Source organism: Ochotona princeps, chromosome 1 (genome assembly GCF_030435755.1).
Source record: "Ochotona princeps isolate mOchPri1 chromosome 1, mOchPri1.hap1, whole genome shotgun sequence".
Classification (NCBI taxonomy): Eukaryota; Metazoa; Chordata; class Mammalia; order Lagomorpha; family Ochotonidae; genus Ochotona; species Ochotona princeps.
This window is the reverse complement of record NC_080832.1, coordinates 116,605,171-116,625,585: the sequence shown is the minus strand read 5'-3', so window position 1 is coordinate 116,625,585 and position 20,415 is coordinate 116,605,171. Positions and strand designations below refer to the sequence as shown.

The 20,415-nt window shown below is 51.3% G+C and overlaps 1 protein-coding gene and 1 long non-coding RNA gene across 9 annotated transcripts in view; both read left to right on the top strand.

Moving 5' to 3' along the window:
• Positions 1 to 14,728, top strand: part of LOC101523895 (patr class I histocompatibility antigen, A-2 alpha chain-like) — a 426,293-nt gene extending 411,565 nt beyond the window's left edge. For 3 of the 8 annotated variants that reach the window (XM_058666573.1, XM_058666584.1, XM_058666592.1), the window contains 2 exons: positions 13,732 to 13,762; positions 14,124 to 14,187. In XM_058666573.1, the coding sequence (XP_058522556.1) occupies positions 13,732 to 13,762; positions 14,124 to 14,128 (36 nt within the window). In that variant the 3' untranslated portion in view covers positions 14,129 to 14,187. Of the gene's footprint in view, positions 1 to 13,243; positions 13,351 to 13,728; positions 13,763 to 13,849; positions 13,996 to 14,123; positions 14,188 to 14,243 lie in introns of those variants that run through there. The other 5 variants (XM_058666463.1, XM_058666458.1, XM_058666376.1 and 2 more) reach the window with 4 other exon arrangements.
• LOC101523652 (uncharacterized) lies at positions 573 to 13,057 on the top strand. Its single transcript, XR_009245765.1, has 4 exons — positions 573 to 684; positions 10,972 to 11,267; positions 12,066 to 12,341; positions 12,880 to 13,057. It is a non-coding gene; the product is annotated as an uncharacterized LOC101523652 (long non-coding RNA).
• Positions 14,729 to 20,415: the final 5,687 nt, after the last annotated feature.

Genomic DNA, 20,415 nt, shown 5'->3' with positions numbered 1-20,415 from the left:
CTCGCCCAGCCAGGTCCAGTCCCCATTCTGAGTCTGAGCCCATCCAGACCTGCTGAGGTCTTGGCCACACCTTCAGGTGGGCGGCACCAGCATTGCCCCACCCATTTTCTAAACTAATTAAGAGAGCACCAATGGGGAACATCTTACCTGTAGGTTCCCCCAACAAGGAGGGGTCAAGGAATGCTTAAAACCCCAAGACCTTTCCTCAAACCTTTGGGTCTCTCCCTCCTCTTTGGAGAGGTACCCCACCTCCAGGCTTTCTCTCAGGAGGTGCTTCCCTTCCCTTTGCCTTCCCTGCTCACCTGGTCCCTTCAGAAATAAACTTTTCTATCTGCAACAGATTCCCGGCTTTTTATTTGTATACTAAGCTGAGGAAAGAACCCTCCGGGCATTTCTGGTAACAGAGTCGCCGAGTGCTTTCCCTAAACGGCCTCTTCCGAGAGGATGTCTGGAACAGAGCGAGCAGTTTCTTATCTGGAATCCGCCTCCAGCAGCCACTGGCCTCTTTCCATTCCTCCCCCGCGCTGCAAACGACGTGAACTTCCGCAGTAACAGCAAAACAGAAAATCGCTCAGCCTGGCAGTTTCCCCTCCCCCGCCCCCCGGGGGCCATTCTCCAAAGCGAGGGCAATGCGGTGGGCGCTGGTCCTCTGGCAGGTGAGCTTGCTGGAGGCCGTCCAGCTCCGTGAGTAGGGGCAGGGGGTTGGGAGCACACCCAGGTGGGGCTTTTCCCACAGTTTCTGGGTGAGAGCGATCACAGGCCTGTCACTGTGAGGAAGGGGTTAAAAACACCGTACTCTGGTTCAAAGAATTAAAAGTGGGAAAAGGCAGGCCCCATGACCGTGTTAGCAGTTCTTAAGAAACAGAACTTGTGTGTGCAAAACTAACCAGTCTGGTAGGAGTTGTGGGTGCCCCTTCCACAGCCACCTAAGGCTGGGCAACCACGTTTAAGACTCGGGCTGCTGCTTCTGTTCCGGTGTAGGCATCCATCCTCCAGAAAATTGCAGAATGGAGAGTTTTTTTGTTTGTTTGTTTGTTTTGGTGGGGGGGACTGCCCCTCCCTCCCACCCTGCTGCCCCGAGGGAGATTCCACTAGCCCCACCCCAGGGAGAGGGTGGAAACCCTAACAAAACAAATAGTTCAGATGCCTAATTGCTAGCTCATGCTGATTCCTAACTTCCTCACTCCACAGCCCAGAAACTGCCACTCTCTTAAAAAACAAAAATCCGCATTTTCTTTGGCCTCTCACGCCTGCTAATGCCTGCCTAGTATCTAACAGTCAACAGGACCTGGAGGCTGGACCAAACCTTAAGAAGTAAAGAGGAAAAACAATTGTCCTTTAGCATCTTTCTTGTGTTAAGACCGAGGCCAAACCTGCCTTCTGAACGGGACGTGAGGTCGCTCGGTGAAGCAGCACACACCAGCCGAAGGATGCAAAGCAAAAGGTTTATTTCATTCGCGAATGGGCAGCAACACCCCAGTACTCCTGGTAGCTGCTGCTGCCCCGAACAACATTTCTCCAGGGTTTTTATTGTCTCAAAACCATATACCATAAACTTACACAAACAACTTGACCTTTTTCTGCTATTGGCTAGTTTTACTCTAACAGCCTATTTCAAAACTACAACTAATAATTTCCTCATTCTTCTACTACTTACCTCATTTCGGGGAAACAGAAACTTATATCTAACATGGCGGCTATTCTTAAAATGGTTGCACTATGTTAAGCCTTATTCTATTAGCAAGCAGAGTACAGAAGCAAACCAGCATCATTAAAATCATAAACACTTATAAAAAGACTTTAAGACTCTTCACTTGCACCTGCCGTTCCCAGTCATGCCCTGGACATGGTCTTTAATTTTATAATAATATAAAAAACAAGCAGAGTGGCACAGCGAAAGAGTGCTGGGCCCATAATTTTAGAATAATATAAAAAATTATCATGTATCTTCTCTATAATTTCTATCCCTAACCTCCTTGCAAGGCACATGGATCCTTCATTTCCTGTGTGTGAGAGAAAAATGGGTAAAATTAAGTGTTTGTGGAGCCACTGACAAGGTGTAATGCTAAACTTCTGACATCCCTTCTAGACACTGGTTTGAGTCCCAGCTGTTCCACTTCTGATCGAGCTCCCTGCTCATGGCCTAAGGAAGCAACGGAGGTGGCCCAAGTTCTTGGGCCCCTGCACCCACGTAGGAGAGCTGGAAGAAGTTCCTGGCTCCGGGATTTGGCTGCATTGACTCAGCTCTGGCAGTTGTGGCCATCTGGGGAGTGAAGCAATAGATGGAAGAATCTTTTAAGGTGGGGGGAGTGGAAATAGAACAGTGATATGTTAAAAATGTTAAGTGTTTGTGGCTTGGTGTTTGTGATGGTTCATTTTATGCATCTGTGGTATTTGGATATTTAGTCCCAGGTTATTCTGAATTTTTTTTTTTGAGACAGAGAATTGTATTTGAGAAGTGACCAGGTAAACAGGGAGAAGAGGAAGAGGAAAGCACCTCCTGAGAAAAAGCCGGAAGATGAGGTGTCTCTTGAAAGGAGAGAGGGAGAGACACCAAAGGTTTGAGAAAGGGTCTTTGGCTTTTAAGCCTTTCCTGACCCCTCTTGTTGGGCGACAACCCACAGGTCAATGTTTCTCCATTTGGTGGTCTCTTAATCAATTAGGAACTGGGTGGGCAATGCTTGTGCCACTCACTTGAAGGTGTGGCTAAGACCCCAGCAGGCCTGGATGGTCTCATACTCCCCTCTTGGAATCCCACACCCTACTTCTGTAAGGGTAAAGGGCAAAGATATCTTCTAGCTACTTTCTGCTGAAATAGGGTGTCATTCAGGTAAAGGGGCCCCTGGAGGCATGGGATCCACAGAGCAATGGCCTGGGTCATCCAAGTTGCTGTGAAAGAAGTTGGTCCTCATACAAGGTTGCATGTTCTGAGCCATGTGGAGTCTTGTGAAGTCGGGCCACATGGCTTTTTGAAAGCACCTCCCGAGAGAAAACCGGGAGGTGGGAAGTGGGGTGCCTCTTGAGAGAGGGAGAGACCCCATATTCTGAAATTTGGTCAGGATGTTTACGAATGAAATGTGCTGAGACCAGTGGTGCCCTCTAGTGGCTTTGCCGCAATAGCATTTAGAAGCAGCCAGATTGGTGAGGCACCTGCTGGGGAAGGGCCACAAGCCAGGTGCAGACAGGGGGCCTGGGGGAGAGGTTTCCGTAGTGAAAAACAAAAAAGCCTGAACTTCCCCTGCCCTCTTCTGCTTTCTCAGTGAACATGGAAAGTCCCTTTGCAAGCATCCCAGATCCCCTTCTGTCTGCATGGTACAGTCCTCATAAACATCTCCCAAAGCCAAAACCAAGGCTCTCAGTGCTCTATGCTGCGACTCATCCATTCAAGACCACTCCCACCATAATCCCAACTTCTGGGTATCACACGAAATAGTTAATGACACAGATCAAAGCGGTAGGCTGCTTGTAGCCAACTTAGGTCCTCCTGCCCTAGGCCCACAGCCCACTCTGGGCCCCATGCTGCTGCTCTATAGTGAGAGCTTGGGTTTATTCCTTCTTCCCTGTGATTCAGGAACCTTTTGTTTTGCATCTGGGACTATTTATACTGAAAAGGGTTTAAAACAAACGAAACGAAAACAGGTAGCAGTTTCCCCAGGCTATGAATCCTTCAGCTGATAGAAAACCCCAATGTGTCAGCAGCAGGAGAGAGCACCTCCTATTTTTGTGCTCTTCCCTGGCAGGCAGATGGTAAATCTATAACCCAGTAGTTCTCCTTGACCACGAGTTACAGAAGCAGGATAATCCCACCCCTATCCCCACCCACTCCCAGGACTCAGGTGAAAGTAGGCAGCGGGTACCTTCCTGGAAAGCTAACGTTTGAACAAGACTTAAGATAGCCAACAAGGAGACTAAACCTCAAGGATGGAAAGGCATATCGGCAATATCCCAGATGCCCTTACTTTTTTTTTTTTTAGGATTTATTTATTTTTGGGGTCTGGCATGGTAGCCTAGTGGCTAGGGGCCTCGCCTTGTATGCGCTGGGATTCCATATGGGCAGCTCCACTTCCCATCCAGCTCCCTGCTTGTGGCCTGGGAAAGCAGTCAAGGATGGCTCAAAGCCTTGGGACCCTGCACCCATGTGGGAGACCCAGAAGAAGCTCTGGGCTCCTGACTTCAGATTGGCTCAGCTCTGGCCATTGCGATCACTTGGGAGTGACTAAATGGATGGAAGATCTTCCACTCTGTCTCTCCTCTTTGTATATCTTTTTCTTTTTTAATTGTTTATAATGATTATAATGGTTGATCAGTGTGGGAAGGATCGAGGTTTAAGAAAAAATGCATGACCTTATTATTTCCAAATTTTCTGTTTTTTCTTGTTTCTGGGGGAAGGGAAGAGACAAAGGAAGAAGCCACACATGACTTTCCAAATGTCCCAGGAGCCAGGGATGAGGAATCACTGTTAAACCCGAGTGGGCAGGGGCCAGGGACCCCTCGCCCCACGACGAACGGAGCCCTCCGGCAGACACGAGACAGGAGACCAAGAGATGTAATCACGCATGAGGCAAGGTTTATTTCACACGGGCTCGTGGGCGCTCCCGCTTGATCTAGTAAGGAGTCGCGCCGAGCCGCACAAGCTGGGTCTTTTTTATAGGATATGGGAAGCAGGAAGCGGGGTTACAGAAGCAGATGCATAGTTACAGGGATCCCATTGGCACTTTTAAGTCACACAAGGCTATGATTGGTACAGGAGCTGCCCCTGCTTAAAAGGCAGTTTTCAAGCATGGCTCAGAGTCCGAGAAATAGAAACTTATCTCTTTCTTGGGAAATAGAAACTTGGGAGACTGAAACTCAATTGTCTTAGCTGTTGGAAAGCATCCAACGGCTCCTAGCTCTCTATCTTGCAAGGTCTTCTGCCTCTCCTTATCCTACAAGGTCTTCTGCCTCTCCTTATCCTACAAGGTCTTCTGTCTGCAGGCATCCTATTGACCCTTTTTCTGCTGGAGCTAAATTTGGGCTCTACATCACCACCTCATATCAACCCAGAGTCTCCATGTGTACGTATTCTGAGGGTTCTACCCAAGTGGCTTGGATAGTTCTGAAATGTTGTCAGTTTCACTGACTCAAAGATGAAGTCACCCTCCCAATGTCCATTGACTGACATAGCAATCCTCGAGTTTCCGTTCACTGAGATTTTTTGCTGTCGTTGTTTGACTGGGGTAGCTGTCCAGTTTGTTCTGTTCTCCTTCTTCTGCTGCGACACCAAAGGAGCTGCCATATTCTCCTTTTACAGCTGGGCCTGCACCCACTGCTCCGCCTTTTTCACTAAGTAGGAAATGCTCCTTCAGGTAAGCCCAAGGACCTAGGCCAGGCATCCCAAGCCTCGCTGGATCCCCCACCCCTAGAGCTCTCAAACCTGGCACCCACCTCCCAGGCCAGGCGGGCCCCAAGCCCTGCTGGATCCCCCACCGCTGAGGCTCACAAACCCAGTATCCCCCTCGCTGATGGCCCGAGGATTCAAGCCAGGCGACCCAAACCCCGCAGATTTCCCCACCCCCTGGGCTATGAACCCAGCACCCCCCTTAGCACCAGATCCCCCACCCCTGAGGCTCACAAACCTGACACCCACCTGGTACACAGGCCCCAGGGCCCAGGCCAGGCGACCCAAGCCTCTCTGGCTTCCCATCCCCAGGGTCTCACAAACCTGACACTCACCTCATAGGCAGGTCCCAGGACCCGGTCTAGATGACCTGAGTCCTGCCAGATCTGCCCTCCTGCCAGTGGTCATGAACCCAGCCCCTACTACACAGGTGTGCCCCAGGAACTGAGCCAAGATACCTAAACCCTGTCAGATCCCCCACCCCTGGGATTCACGAACCTGGCCCCTGCTGACCCCAGACTGGCACATGACTCGCCTCACCTCAGCATCCACAATCTTACTGCACGGCCTGGCCTGGTCTAGCCTGCCCACTATTCCTGCTCCAGCTGGTTGGTCCTGCAGCCTATCCCAGTCCTAATGTGAACTGGCTGGTGTTGCAGCCCGATCTGGCTCTTCCTGCCCCTTGCCTTGGTTTTCAGATCTGCCAGTGGATATTATGAACTGGCCCAGACTGTCTGTCCCCACATGTGTGACAGTGGGTACTGTAACCTGGCATGGTCTGGGCTGCGCCTTGCCTTGATTCTTTTGCTCACCTACAGGGACTGCGTTCCGATGAAGGAATTTCCCAAGCTCTTCCATCAAGTCTCCCCCCAATGGAAGTTCTCGCGCACACCAGTGGGTCCTTCACCCAGTTTGACTTTGTCCATCTTCTGTCCTGGTAGGAACAGTGGCCTTGCTCAACCAGCCCACACCCATTCTGGTTCTTGCTGTTGGGTGTTGCAGTCCAGCGATACCTGGTCCATGCCCACAGCTTTCACATGGTTCAGCAGGAGTCAAGACCTATGCTTTCCTGTTCTACATCCAACCTGGCTGTCAACCAGTAGGGGTCAGAGTCTAGCCCAATCTGTCACTCCCCAAACCCAGCGCACACCAGCACCAGTGGAGGCTATAGCCATGTCCAGCCCAGCTTGCTGCCACAAATCATACTCTCATCCTCCCAGTGGGAAACCCAACCCATCTGGGGCATCCCCTTAGATCTCCAGCCAGGCCTGTTCCCATCAGCAGTTCTTCGGCAAGCCAGCAGGGATTGCAATGCCACTGGGATAAGCCCACATTTGCCTCACAGATTCTGCTATCAGACCCTCTTCTCTGACTCTTGTTCTCCCCTCCAAACCAACTTGATCTTGGTTCTTCCTCTCTCTCTCTGTCCTCTTCTCTGTATATCTGACTTTCCAATAAAAATAAATCTTTAAAAAATTTATTTTATTAGAAAGATTTACAGAGAGGAGACTTCCATCTACTGGTTTACTCCACAAGTGGCTGCAATGGCCAGAGAGTTGAGCTATCAAAGCCAGGAACCAGGAGCCAAGAGCTTCTTCTGGGTCTCCCACATAGGTGCAGGGTCCCAAGGGTCTGGGACATCCTAGATTGTTTTCCCAGGCCACAAACACGGAGCTAGCTGGAAAGTAAGTGGAGCAGCTAACATAGGAATCAGTTCCCATATGCGACCCTGGCATCTGCAAGGCTAGGATTTTAGCCACTAGGCTACCATGCCAGGCCACACCCTTGTTTATTTAAAACCCAGTTACAGAAAGATAAGTAAGCAGTAGGGAGCATGTGCTGGTTTATCTCACAATAACTAGGAGCAAGAGCTCTTTTGTTGTTGTTGTTGTTGTTGTTGTTGCAAACACAAAAGTTTATTTGCAAAGTGACCAGGTGAGCAGGGAAGGGAGAGGGGTGCCTCTCGAAAGAGAAAGAGACACCCAAAGTAGTAGCTCTTTAGCTCTTCTGGGACTAAAACCGTTAGCAGTCAGCACAGCAACCAGAGCTCGTACAGGGGCCCCTCACCACAGGTGGTGGCGGTTTAGCTAACTGCCCTCCCTTCTGTGGGCTACTTGGCTGTTTACTGTATCTCTGTAACCTCTAAGTGAGGTTTTTCAAGTGTGACTTTTTTAACTTGCAATTTCCTTTTCTGCACTTCAAATAACGCTTTGCTGTCCCAAGGCTGGGTTTTCTTTTCTAGTTTATTTTTAAATGTTTCTTGATAGGTGAGGGGATTGCAGACCCATGCAGTTCTCCAGGAGGGATAGAAAGGGGTCAGGGAGGTGAGGGGATTACCCTGACCTTCTTTCTGAAGAAGAGGGAGATGTTACACCTCTCTTTGCTGCAGTATACCATCAGCACTAGGGGCAGAGAAGGTCCCCTGGTTTTTAGGGCAGAAGAATGTCCTGAGGGGGCTCGGCGGCGTGGCCTAGTGGCTGAAGTCCTCGCCTTGACCGCGCCAGGATCCCATATGGCCGCCGGTTCTAATCCTGGCAGCTCCACTTCCCATCCAGCTCCCTGCTTGTGGCCTGGGAAAGCAGTTGAGGACGGCCCAAAGCTTTGGGACCCTGCACCCGCATGGGAGACCTGGAAGAGGTTCCTGGTTCCCAGCTTCGGATTGGCACAGCACCGGCTGTTGAGCTCACTTGGGGAGTGAATCATCGGACGGAAGATCTTCCTCTCTGTCTCTCCTCCTCTCTGTATATCCGACTTTGTAATGAAAATAAATAAATCTTAAAAAAAAAAAAAAGAATGTCCTGAGGGTGTTACTGGAGTAGTCTTAATTGTTCTGAGATGGTGTTGGTTTATTTGCAGCAGGTAGGAGATACCACTTCCCATAGTTGCTTTCTATGTTTTGGTATCTCCAAAACCTTAGGTATTTGGTGGAGAATTTGGCCTGTAGAATTATTCAATCTGCTCTTCTTTCCATCTTTGGGTGAGGTACTCAAGGTCCTCTGTTGAATCAGAGAGGCTGGCTGTCCTGTCTTTCATGTTTGGTTTAGTATGTTGTCTCTACATTGAGTCAACAGCGAGGACAACCCAGTCCCACAAACACGTGCTCTGAGGCCAGATCAGATGTCCATGTTCCCTGATGTTGGGATCAAGTGGAGTGGAGGACCTACTGGGTTGGTACCCAGATCTGGCTCTCACATGCACCAATTTAACATTGCAGCCCAGCTCAGCCAGTCCCACCTCCCAAACCCAGCCTCATGTGCACAGATGAATTCTACAACCTCGTCAGGGTGACCCACAAGAACCCTGATCAGGCCTGTACCTAGACCCAACACTTTCTTGTACCAGCAGGTGCTATGGCCTAGCTGAGGAAGCCTGAGGTCCCCTTCCAGGCATTGCCCCTGACCTGATGCTCATGCACACTATGCTTCCAACCCCAGTTCCTGTGTGTGCTGCCAGATGCTGCAACCTAGCCCAGCCCAGCCTGCTCCTAGCCCCAGCTCTCGTGCACTCCTGCAGGTGCTGTGGCTTAGATGGGTATCCCCTATCAGGCCTACTCGCAGCACTGATTCTCATGTGTGCTGGCAAGTGCTACAGCCCAGCTGAGCATGATCCACCCCCTGCCCTGACACTCACCAATGGGTGCTGTGATGTGTTTGGGATAACTCTGAAGAATCCCCACCAGACCCACTGCCAAGCATGGCACTCGGGCATGCCAGCAGGTGCTGCAACCCAGCCTGTCCCAGTCTGCCTCCAGCCATGGCTTGTGTGTGCAAGCAGGTGCTTTGGCCTAACAAAGGGAGGTCCAGTGGATTTCCCCTTATGGTTCACTCTATCTCAGCTCCCTGGATTACCTGTGGATGCAGTGACCCCACCCATGGAAGCCCCAGAAATTATTTTATGTATGTCAAACAAGCCCTCAGTGCCCCCCTTTTTTATCTGATCCTGTAAGGCACCCCAAAAGGGAAAACCTTACCGTCTGTCTCGAGAGAGTGTGTTTCCCCCAAAGACCACCGAAGACGAGGCTTGATGCAAAAGCAAGAGGCTTTATTTGATTACCAGCGCGCTGGGGCCAGGGCCAGTTCCTCACGCAGGAGCCTGAGCACACCGACCCCGAGTCCTTTAATTACATTCTTTTTAAAGGCTAAGTCACAAGCAGGGAGGGGGGAGTCACACAATTAGGGGCTTTCCGCTCCCAGGCCATAATTCTTGAGATGCCCATTCTAAGACCTCTCAGGTTTCTGGGCTATATTTCCTGAGACCCTTCCCATGACCTCATCAGGATACAGCTACAGGAGCCCCTGATCTCTCAGGCTCGCAGGTCATGTTTAGACTTCCTTACTCCCCTCCCTAATCGTAAAATGCCTGTTCAGCTATTCACTATTCTCCACCGCAAGCAGACTACAGCAGGCAAAAAACATTTTAGCAGAATATAGAAAGCAAAAGCAAGTTAAATCCTCTGGCCTTCCAATTCTGAATATTTCTTTTCAATCCCAGTCCCTTAGACTCTAGCAGTGTACCTCCCCCCAAACACATACGCTTGTGGCAGCAGTGATGGTAGTAAGATGGCCCGACTAGTGTGTGCTCACAGTGGCATGGTGGGTGGTTCACCTCCTTCCCCCAGACCACTTTTTTTTTTTTTTTAGATTTGATTTTTATTTGAAAGGAAGATTTTTACGAAGAGAAAAGGAGAGATGCTGAGACATCTGTCCACTAGTTCTATCCCCAGATGGCTGCAACAGCCAGAGCTGGGCTGATCCAAAGCTGGGAGCCAGGAGCTTCTTCCAGATCTCCCAGGTGGGTGCAGGATCTTGAGGCTTTGGATCATCGTTTTCTGCTTTCTCAGGCCATAAGCAGGGAGCTGGATCAGAAGTGGAGCAGCTGGGACACAAATCAGTGGAAAATACAGGATGCTAACCCTTGCAGGCAGAGGTTTAGCTTGCTATGCCATCACATCAGCGTCTCCACCCAGATCTTAAAAAAAAAAAGATAAGAAAAGATAGAATAGGCAACTATGTGATCACACTGGTATAGTGGTATTAACCAGGCCCAGAATGCCCGCTGCTTTTCTCCCGGCAGTGTAACCCTTGCCTAGGCCAATAGCTACAGCTGGAGACCCCCTGGTGTTTCTAACAAAATGACTTTGTTCTAGAATTAAAGAACTGGGGCCCTCAAGGGAAGGTGGATCCCCCCAGGATACAGAATATGACAGTGACAGCAAAGTGAGCTGAGGAGGGGACATGGAGGGATCAGAGGTAGAGATGCTGGCCCCTAGCAGGAAGCCAGAAGGAAGGTACTATCTGAGAACCCCTCAACACATGTTCTGCGCGTGTCTAGGTCCTTCCCTGGCACAGGTCCCAAGTTCTGCCAGAGAACAGCCCTCAAGGCACCTTGCACTAACATTTTTGTTTCTCCAAGTTCTTGGTGCCCACCAGGCAGGTGTGAACTCCTTGGTGCTGCTAGGTTGTATTGAAATGGCCTAACCATCATCTCACATAGGGTCCTGTCTCTCCCATCTCGCATGCAGGGACACACACTGGGAGCTGTGCTCTCACTCAGCAAGCCACGTGGCTCACCCTGAATCACTCTTCCTACCACAGGCTCACACTCTCTTCTGTATTTCTACTTCGCTTCATCGGAGCCAGCTCCAGGAGTCCCTGTCTTTTCTGCCTCTGGCTTTGTGGACGCCAGCGCTTCATCCTCTACGACAGCAAGACGAGGAAGGTCAAAGCTTCTGTGCAGTGGCTGAGGGAGGCACCCAGTTACTTTGAGGATGAAAGCAAGATCTTCACCAACTGGATGAAGATTTTCCAGCTGAGCCTGCACAATGTGCAGCAGTACTACAACCAAACCCTGAGTCAAGGCCCACATCCAGAGCAGCCGCACGTGCCAGCAGGTGGGTGAAGGGGAGAGGGTGGGCAGGAAGCTCTCTCTGTTGAATTCCCATGGGGAGGAGTGCACACAAGGTGTCACTTGAGGATGAAGGCCACCCAGCCTGGTCACAGGCCACCTGCTAGGTCTGTGTCACCATTAGTCATTCACTCAGAGAGTCTCACTGCATCACAGACACCTCCCCTATGCCTTTTTTGTTTTTTTGCTTTTTTAATTGCTTTATTAACTTTATGATGTGAGATGAACATCTTTCTACGCAAGTTGATGACACTCCCCTGCTGACAAACACAGAGATAAGGTCAAAGAGGAAAATGTGCAATCAGCAAATGGCAAGAGAATACCAAAAGATTCACTGTTAAGCTTACATCAAGAAATGTTAGTTTGAAAAGCAGGGGGATTATTATTAGCCTCAAGATTCAAGGCATAAGGCAAAATTCATCATGATGATCATGGTGAGGTGGGTCCCCTATAAGGATGCGCAGACTGTATTCTCAATTATAAGCAGGTGTCTGTACTCTGAGAACTGTCATTTCCATGGGGAGGAGCCCATCGACCCATCTAGGAATGCTTTCGGGGTTCTTGGAGGCACAGCCAAGGTGCCAGAGGCACCCCGCTCCAATCTGTGCTTCCTCAGCACCTGCTGGATCTTTCCCTAAGCATGCAGATCTGAACCAGGGACCAAACCCAATTGCCTCGAGCAAGAAGGTCCCCCAAAGAGAAGCCCAGGGGGCAGGCAGGCGGGCTGTGATGGTCCACAGGTGCATCTGCCCTTGCTGACACCTGGCCCACGGGGGTCGGGCAGGGCCTCACATCTTACAGTTCACCTAGGGCTGTGAACAGCGAGATGACGGCAGCATCACCGGGCACTGGCAATATGGCTATGACGGTGGCGACTACCTGAGCCCGGATTTCGACTCACTGCAGTACACAGCGACCTCGCCTCTGGCCCACTTCAACAAGCAAAGGTGGGAGGCCAGTAGGGACTTCAAAAACAAACTCAAGACATACCTGAAGAAGGAATGCATCGTGTGGTTGCACAAATACCTGAAGTCCCGAGGGGAAAACTCTAACCACACAGGTCAACACCTCCCCTCTTCCCAGCCATGCTGCCCTCCGCCATGCCTGGCAGGGACCACTACCCTAGTTGGGGTAGTGCAGGGGGACCCCAGAGTTACTCCAGTCTAGAGATGCAGGCTCTCTAGTGTGGGTGGGCCCATGTCCAAAGGGTGGAGACCCCACAAGCAGGAGCTGGGGATGTAGTGTGCTCCCCGGCAGCGCTCCCCTGCCTCTTTCCCAAACCCACCTCAGGGTGAAAGAACTCCCTGGAGACCTCTGGGCATGGGCCCAGGGTGAACCAGGCTCTCTCATTGTCGCTGCTTTCCCCCAAGACATCTGGCAGCATGGCCTGAGGGCCTGGGGACAGGGTACGGAGAAGAGTGTCAGGCAGCTACTGGGCCCCCTCTTTTTATCTCTGTTCAGCCCACCTACATAGCAAATGGTCCTGCCACTCGTCCCCTGTGCTTTATCTGGCCAGCCCCCATGCTGGCAGGAGCAGTGACATCCCTATCCTTGGACTGGTTGCCTTATCCCAGCAATCTCTGTATTGCCTGTCGCAGACGCGCCCACAGCACATGTAATCCATCACCTTGTCTCTGACCAGAAGGCCACCCTGAGGTGCTGGGCCCTGGGCTTCTACCCCAAGGACATCACACTCACCTGGCATCGAGATGGGGAGGATCTGACCCAGGACATGGAGCTTGTGGAGACCAGGCCTGCAGGGGATGGAACCTTCCAGAAGTGGGCAGCTGTGCTGGTGCCTTCTGGAGAGGAGCAGAGATACACGTGCCACATGGGGCATGAGGGGCTGCCTGAGCCCCTCACCCTGAAATGGGGTAAGGAGGGCAAGAAGGGGCAGAGCCTTCAGCAGGGGCAGGGCTGAGAGCTGGTGTCAGAGCCGCTCACCCTTGCTTCCCCTCTCAGAGCCTCCTCAGCCCAATGTGCCCATGTGGGGAGTCATTGCTGGCCTGGTTTCCTGGCAGCTGTGCTCACTGGAGCTGTGGTCGCTGGTGTGATGATGAGGAGGAAGAGCTCAGGTAGGGCTGGGTGAGGGGTGGGTCTGAGTACCCTGTGCCCCAAGGAGAAGGTTCTGGCCTGGTCTCAAAGAACATCATGCACACACAGAAGAGCATGCATGATTGCAGGCCTTGTGCTGGACTGCTCTGTAATGCCAGTGGAGGGTAGAACAGTCTGTTCTCTTGGGGACAGGCAGCAGTCACAGGCCAGCCCTTGTGAGGGCAGACCTGCAAGAGGGACTGGCTCCGGCCTTGCCCTTCCCACTCCCCTCCCCAAGTGCTGATCCTGCTAGAATCTGCTCTGTAAACTGCCTCAGGGCTCAGCACCAAGGGCTCCCTAGGGCTCCTGGTCAGCCTTCTCCAAGGCTTCCATGAGACTCCGTGTTCTCACAGGTGGAAAAAGAAGAAACTATGCTGAAACTACAATGTAAGTGTGAAGGGGGGAGACCCGTGTCCTTAGGCGGTATGGGCAGAGCCATGGGGGGGTTCACCCTCGCCAGAAATTCTTTCTTAGGCCACTACTGCCCTGGGATCTCACAGAAACTTGGTGTTGGTCCAGCATTTTTGTAAAGGATGGGGACCTGCACGTGGAGGGAAGGTGTGGTGGGGGTGCCCAGCTGGTCATTCCTTGGGGTTGACATGACCATGGGGACCTGCATGGGGAGGTGGGGTTGGATAGCCAGCCGGGCCCTGAGTGTTCCTTGGGGTTCACATTTTAAGTGATGAGTGATGCCCTCCAGAGTGCCCACATTTGACCCATGTTGTTCTCTGATGAATTTCTTCCATAGCATAAACAGCTACTAACTGGCTAAATGTCTGCAAGTGAGTGCCTGCCCGGGCATCGAGACAAGAGAGGAAGAAGGAAACTAGAAATAAGATCGGAAATTGTTACGGCATCTCTCCAACAGGACGTCAGAGTGGTGGATGGGTGTTCTGGGCACCTCACGGGAATATTTTCTGCTCAGGCTTCTAACAACTGCACATCCACCAAGCGCCGGTATGAGCCTGAGCTCCATTCTCCTGCCCTGCTCTGTAGCAGTCACTTCTGCAGCATCCAGCTGGTTGTCTAATCCTGTCAGCGAGGCTTCCGCCAGCACTGAAGCTTTCCAACTACAGAGAGCCACCAGTCAGGCGGGCAGATGGCCAAACATCCTGTTGAGACTGAGAAAAGTCGAAGGAAAGATGAGAGTCAAAGATGGCATGGCTGGAGCCAGCACCATGGAATAGCAAGCTAAAATTCCACCCGTGGCGCTAACATCCCATATGGGTGCCAGTTCACTTCCAATCCCACTCCCTACTAATGTTTCTGGGAAAGTGGTAGAAAATAGCCCAAGGGCCCAGCACAGTGGCCTAGCAGCTAAAGTCCTCACCTTGAAAGCACTGAGATCCCATGTGGGCGCTGGTTCCAATCCCAGCAGCTCCACTTCCCATCCATTTCCCTGGTTGTGGCCTGGGAAAGCAGTCGAGGACAACCCAAAGCGTTGGGACCCTGCACCCGCGTGGGAGACCTGGAAGAGGTTCCTGGCTCCTGGCTTTGGATCAACGCAGCACTGGCTGTTGCACTCACTTGGGGAGTGAATCATGAGACGGAAGATCTTCCTCTCTGTCTCCCCTCCTCCCTTTATATCTGACTTTGCAATAAAAGTAAATAAATAAATAAATATTTTTAAAAAAATTAGTCCAAGTGTTTGGGCCCCTCAGCCCAGGTAGGAGACCCAGAAGCTCCAGGCTCCTGGCTTCAGCCCGGCCTAGCCCTAGTTATTGCAGCCATTTGAGGAGCGTATCAGTAGATGGAAGGTATTCTCTGTGTGTGTGTGACTAGTGTGTCTGTCTCTACACTCTTTGCTGAAACTTTGTGCTGCAAATGAAAATAAATAAATATAAAAATTAAAAAATACATACACCCCAACTGTAGGCAACTACCTAGGATGCACTGTACCTAGGCAAGTGTTAGAACTGCTGAAAGAAAAGCAGCTAATAGCTGGCAGGCATCCTAGACCTATTTAATGCCAAATTTGTGTTAACTATATCAGTGTTCCAGCATACTTTCACATCTTTTTATTTATTTATTTATTTTAGGATATGTTATGACCGGGGACAGATGCCAGCATACCATCAGACAGGGTCTGAGGACACAGGCATGAGTGTGCATGGGCCTGTGTGGGCAGACAGGGCCCCAGGCTACACGACACACTTCCAGAGGACCCAGATTGGGGAGATTCATGCTCGTGGGCATTAGGGGCTGTGGATCTGGAGATGTGGGAGGGAGGACTGCTAAGAGAGAATGTGACAGGTGAGGAGTGACTTCTAGAGGACTTCCACCAACCTGGCTACTGTAATTGCAGGTAGAAGAGGAGGTGAGACATGGTGGTTTAGAGGAGCGAACCCAGAGGACCTTTCAGGGCCAAACTAATGCATCCACCCACATGGGAAACCTGAGCTGGGATTGTTCATATCAACCACCACCTACTGGTGTACAAAAAAGCCTGGCAGGGCTTGACCACAGTACCCGCCAGTGAGTGTTGGGGCAGAGGGTGGGCCATGACACTAACCAGCTCATGAGAGAACTGGGTCTGGGAGCAGATTCTGTGAGGGATCATGAGCTCATCCCTGTGAGACTGCCATACCAGCTGGTTTGCTCAAGGGCTAGGGTGGTGATGGGCTGGGCTAAGCATAACCATGGAACTCAACAACACTCATGGGTTACTAGGTTTAGAAATAGTCTGGGCTGATTCAGGCAGTATACCCGTAGGCACACCCAAAAATATCATATGGGTTGAACCAGACCTCAACATCCACCACCATGGGCAGACTGCCAGGTAAGGGCCTACCATCCACTGGCCCATGTGAGGTCTGGGAATGGTCCTGCTGAGGGAAGTTGGGAAACTCTCCTGGTGGATTGCAGCTCCCACTGATGAGTACATGAGTCAGGGCTAGGTGTTGGTCAGGCCAGATAGGGTTGTTTCATTTATCGGCAGGGATGTAGGTTGGTTCTGAAGAGACTGGACTTGTAAGGGCCAGGCCAAACCATAGCACACTGGTATGTGCAGGAGCCAGGATAGGTTGCAGGCCATGCCAAGCTAGGCTAGGCCATCATACCTACTGATTTGCATAAAAGCCAGAGATGGGGGGCAGAGTGGGAAGGGCTAAGCTGTAGCACCCATCGGAAAGAGTTGGGACTGGACACAAGCCATGCGAGGACAGGCTGCAGCATCTGATAGCAAAGACCAAGATGGGTAAGGGGTTACACCAGGGTCAGAGCAACCACTGGCATGCACAAGATCTATGGCTGGGAAGAGACCTGGTCAGGCAGCTAAGGGGACACCCAGGCTAAGCTGCGGTTCCACCAGTGAGCATGACAGCTGGAATGAGAAACAGTCAACTGGGCTGGATATGGCTGCAATATCTCTCAGCATGGGTGTGGACTGGGTCTGAGGTGGGCCAGACTGGGCTAGGCTACAGCACCAGCTGGTGCTTGCAAGAGCCAGTGTATGTGTAAGACTGGCTGGGCTGGGTCTTGACACCTGCTGAACCACGTGAGAATTGGATCTGGGGGTGGACCAGGCATGGCTGAGCTGTAGTCCCCAACAGAAAGAGCCAGAATGGATATGGGCTGATCAGGCAAGGCCACTGTTACTGCCAGGATAGGAGGTGGGCCAAGTCAGCCTGGGCCAACAACCCACCAGTATGTACACAAAATCTGCTACTGGGAGGTGACCTGATAGAGGAGCTTGGGGAACTCCTCTGTCAGGATGCAGTTCCTACAGGTGAGCACAGGAATCAAGGCTGGGAGCAGGCCAGGTCAAGTCAGGATAGTACCTGCCAACATTCAGGTGAATCAGGGGCAGGCCAGGCTGAGCCAGTTCATAGCACCCACTGACTAACGTGAGAACCAGGACAGGGTGCAGGCCAGGCCAGGTTGGGCTACAACACCAGCCAGTTCACATTAGGGCTGGCTGTGCTGGATTAGGCTGTAGCACCTGCCAACCTGAGCTGGAACTGGGGGCAGGCCAGACCAAGCCATGCTGAAGCACCCCCGGTGGATGCTGAGGTGAGGTGAGACACGCCATTCTGGGCTGCAACTCCCTCCATCATGCATAAGACACATAAGCCTGGGTGCTCCCCTGCTGGGCCTCGGCTTCAACTGGTGAGTGTGAGAAGTGAAACTGGGGCAGATCAAGTTGGGCAGAATTACAACAGCCATTGACCTACCTATCTTCAGGGTTAGGAGGAAAACCAGGCTGGGCCTAGCCACTATATCCGCTGGTACATGCATGAGCCAAAGTAAGTGCAGGCTGACTGTGTATTGCTGAAGCATCAGCTGGCAAGTGGGAATGGGGGCAAGAACTGTCAGACTAGACCACAGAACCACCTGGAAAGTGCAAGATCCAGTGTTAGAAATGAGCCTCATAGGGAAACTGTGGGTACCTCTTTGATGGGCTGCAGCTCCCACTGGTGAGCCTGGGGCTGGGTGTAGGTCTGCCTACACAGCAGTGGCACCTTCCAGCGTGAGTGTGAGGTGGATAGTGGATGAGTTGTTTTGAGCTAGGCTCCAATGCCAATTGATGTGTAAAAGAGAGCCAAATGGGATGTGTAACAGACTAGACCAGTCTGCTGCACATCCCATCATGTGCAGGAACCTGGGCTGGGGTCTGGCCTGGTGGGGTTATTAGAGGTCTCTCCCACTAGACTGCAGTTCCCACTGGTGTACGTGAGGCAAAGTGTATGGTGGGCAGGGTTGGGCTGAGTCGCAGTATCCATTGTTTTATGTATGAGATGGGGCTGGAGACAGAACCGACTGGGTGACTGCAATCATCAGTTTGTGTGTATAGGCTAATACGGGTGATAGACTGAGCAGGACCCCACATTGACTGGCGCACACAGAAGTCAGGATGGGGTCACCTCTGGCAAGTTTTCTTTGGGGTCCTCCCACAACTGGATCACTGGACTCAGAACTCCCAACCACGGGGAAAATTGCAGGATCTGTGGTCTGATCATGGAGTACATTTGTCAGAATTGAGTCTCCATGGTTGATGAAGCCTCTGCAGTTGATGGCATGCCCAGGTGCTCATGGGGGACATGACAACAGTTCATTGAGGCCTGCAGAGGAGGGCTAATATCATGGAAGGCAGGACAAACTGGACAGCTCTCCCAGCCAAGTTTTGACAACAAATATCTGGGTAAACGGAACCTGTAAGGTGGACGATTCAGCCAATGGATGTTGGAAGGATTTCCTCAAACTTGGAGCAATGAAATCAAACAGTCTCTCAGAACTATCAAAATGACTTAAGCAGTACATTCAGATGCTAGTTATCGGGACCCTGGGATGATATCAGCTGGCCTTCTCCCATCCATTCCTAGGTACTGATGCAGTTGGATTGCTGGGAGTGTCTCTCTCTCCTTCTCTCTCCATTTTCCTCAGATACAGGGAAAAAAAGAATTTGGAGGCTGTTGTCTTGTCCACTTTCCCCCATTCCTTGACCCTCACCTCCCTAAATAGTGGTCCACAGGGGCATGCATCCTTTTCAACCATGTAAGCACCATTAAAAATAAAATGAATTTGTTATTTATTTATTTTTCAAAGAATTATTTATTTTCATTACAAAGAAAGATATACAGAGAGGAGGAGAGACAGAGAGGAAGATCTTCCATCCGATGATTCACTCCCCAAGTGAGCACAACAGCTGGTGCTGTGCCAATCTGAAGCCGGGGGCCAGGAACCTCTTCCGGGTCTCCCACACGGGTGCAGGGTCCCAGAGCATTGGGCCGTCCTCAACTGCTTTCCCAGGCCACAAGCAGGGAGCTGGATGAGAAGTGGAGCCGGCGGGATTAGAACCAGTGCCCATATAGGATCCCGGGGCTTCCAAGGCGAGGACTTTAGCCGCTAGGCCACGCCGCTGGGCCCTGAATTTGCTATTTAAAGAAAAAAAAAATCATGCGATACAGTGGCATTCAGAGGAAGGATTTGCCCATGAGGGCATCTGAGGCAAGTTTTTTGCAAGCAGATGCATAGGGCAGGAGCTTGTCCGTGCTCCAGGAAGAGTGGTGGGACTGACATAGTAAAAGTTGAGCCAGCAAATGGAGAGGAAGTAGGGGTATATCCAAATCTGTGGGTCTCTGGCTGAGTTATGACTAAAATGGAAATTGCTGAGTTCTGAGCAGAATAATTTCTCAAAAGGAACTTAAAAAAAACCTGAAGTGCTACATATTTTTCATCAAATGGCCGGTTCAAATTCTGGCTACTCAGCTTCCGGTTCAGCTCCCAGCTAATGCATTTGGGAAGGCAGTAGAAGACTGTCCAAGTGACTGGACCTCTGCCCCCACCTGGGAGGCCTGAATAGAGCTTCTGGCTCTTGGCTTCAGCCTGGCCCAGTTCTGGTCATTACAGCCATCTGGGCAGTGAACCAATGGATGGAAGATTTCTCACTCTCTCCTTCACTGTTGCTCTGCTTATAAAATAAATACAAATAAAGCAAGCAATCAAATAACAAAAAACCTGCAGGTGGCATCGCTGGGTTGGCATTAGACCAGCGTGTCTGGAGCAGAGGGGAAATCCATGGCTGGAGAAACAGACTGAAGAGATGACACTGTATACACGACAGGGAGGGGGGCACCGAGGGGGTAATTGGATATGAAGGGGAGAGAAGGCACAGGACCTTCAGTGCTCGGTGGTGGAGCAGATCACACAGCAGGGCAGCATCTTAGCCATGGCAGCAAACATCCGCCCCCAACTGCAACTGCACAGCCCCGACCCCACCCTTAGAACCAAGCAGCCCCAGACATGTCGACACACTTGTATGTCTTACTACCTGTTGGGGACGCCACCATCCAGCACAGACTCCTCCAGGGTGCTACCTAAGAAGCAGGGGCTCTGTGGGGATGGGGGTGGGTAGCCTGCCGTAGGCCAGGGATTTATGTTCACATCCATGAGAAATCAAGACGCAGCCTCCGGGCCCAGAGCGGTGGCCTAGTGGCTAAAGTCCTCGCATTGAAAGCACCAGAATGCCATATGGCCGCCGGTTCTAATCCCGGCAGCTCCACTTCCCATCCAGCTCCCTACTTGTGGTCTGGGAAAGCAGT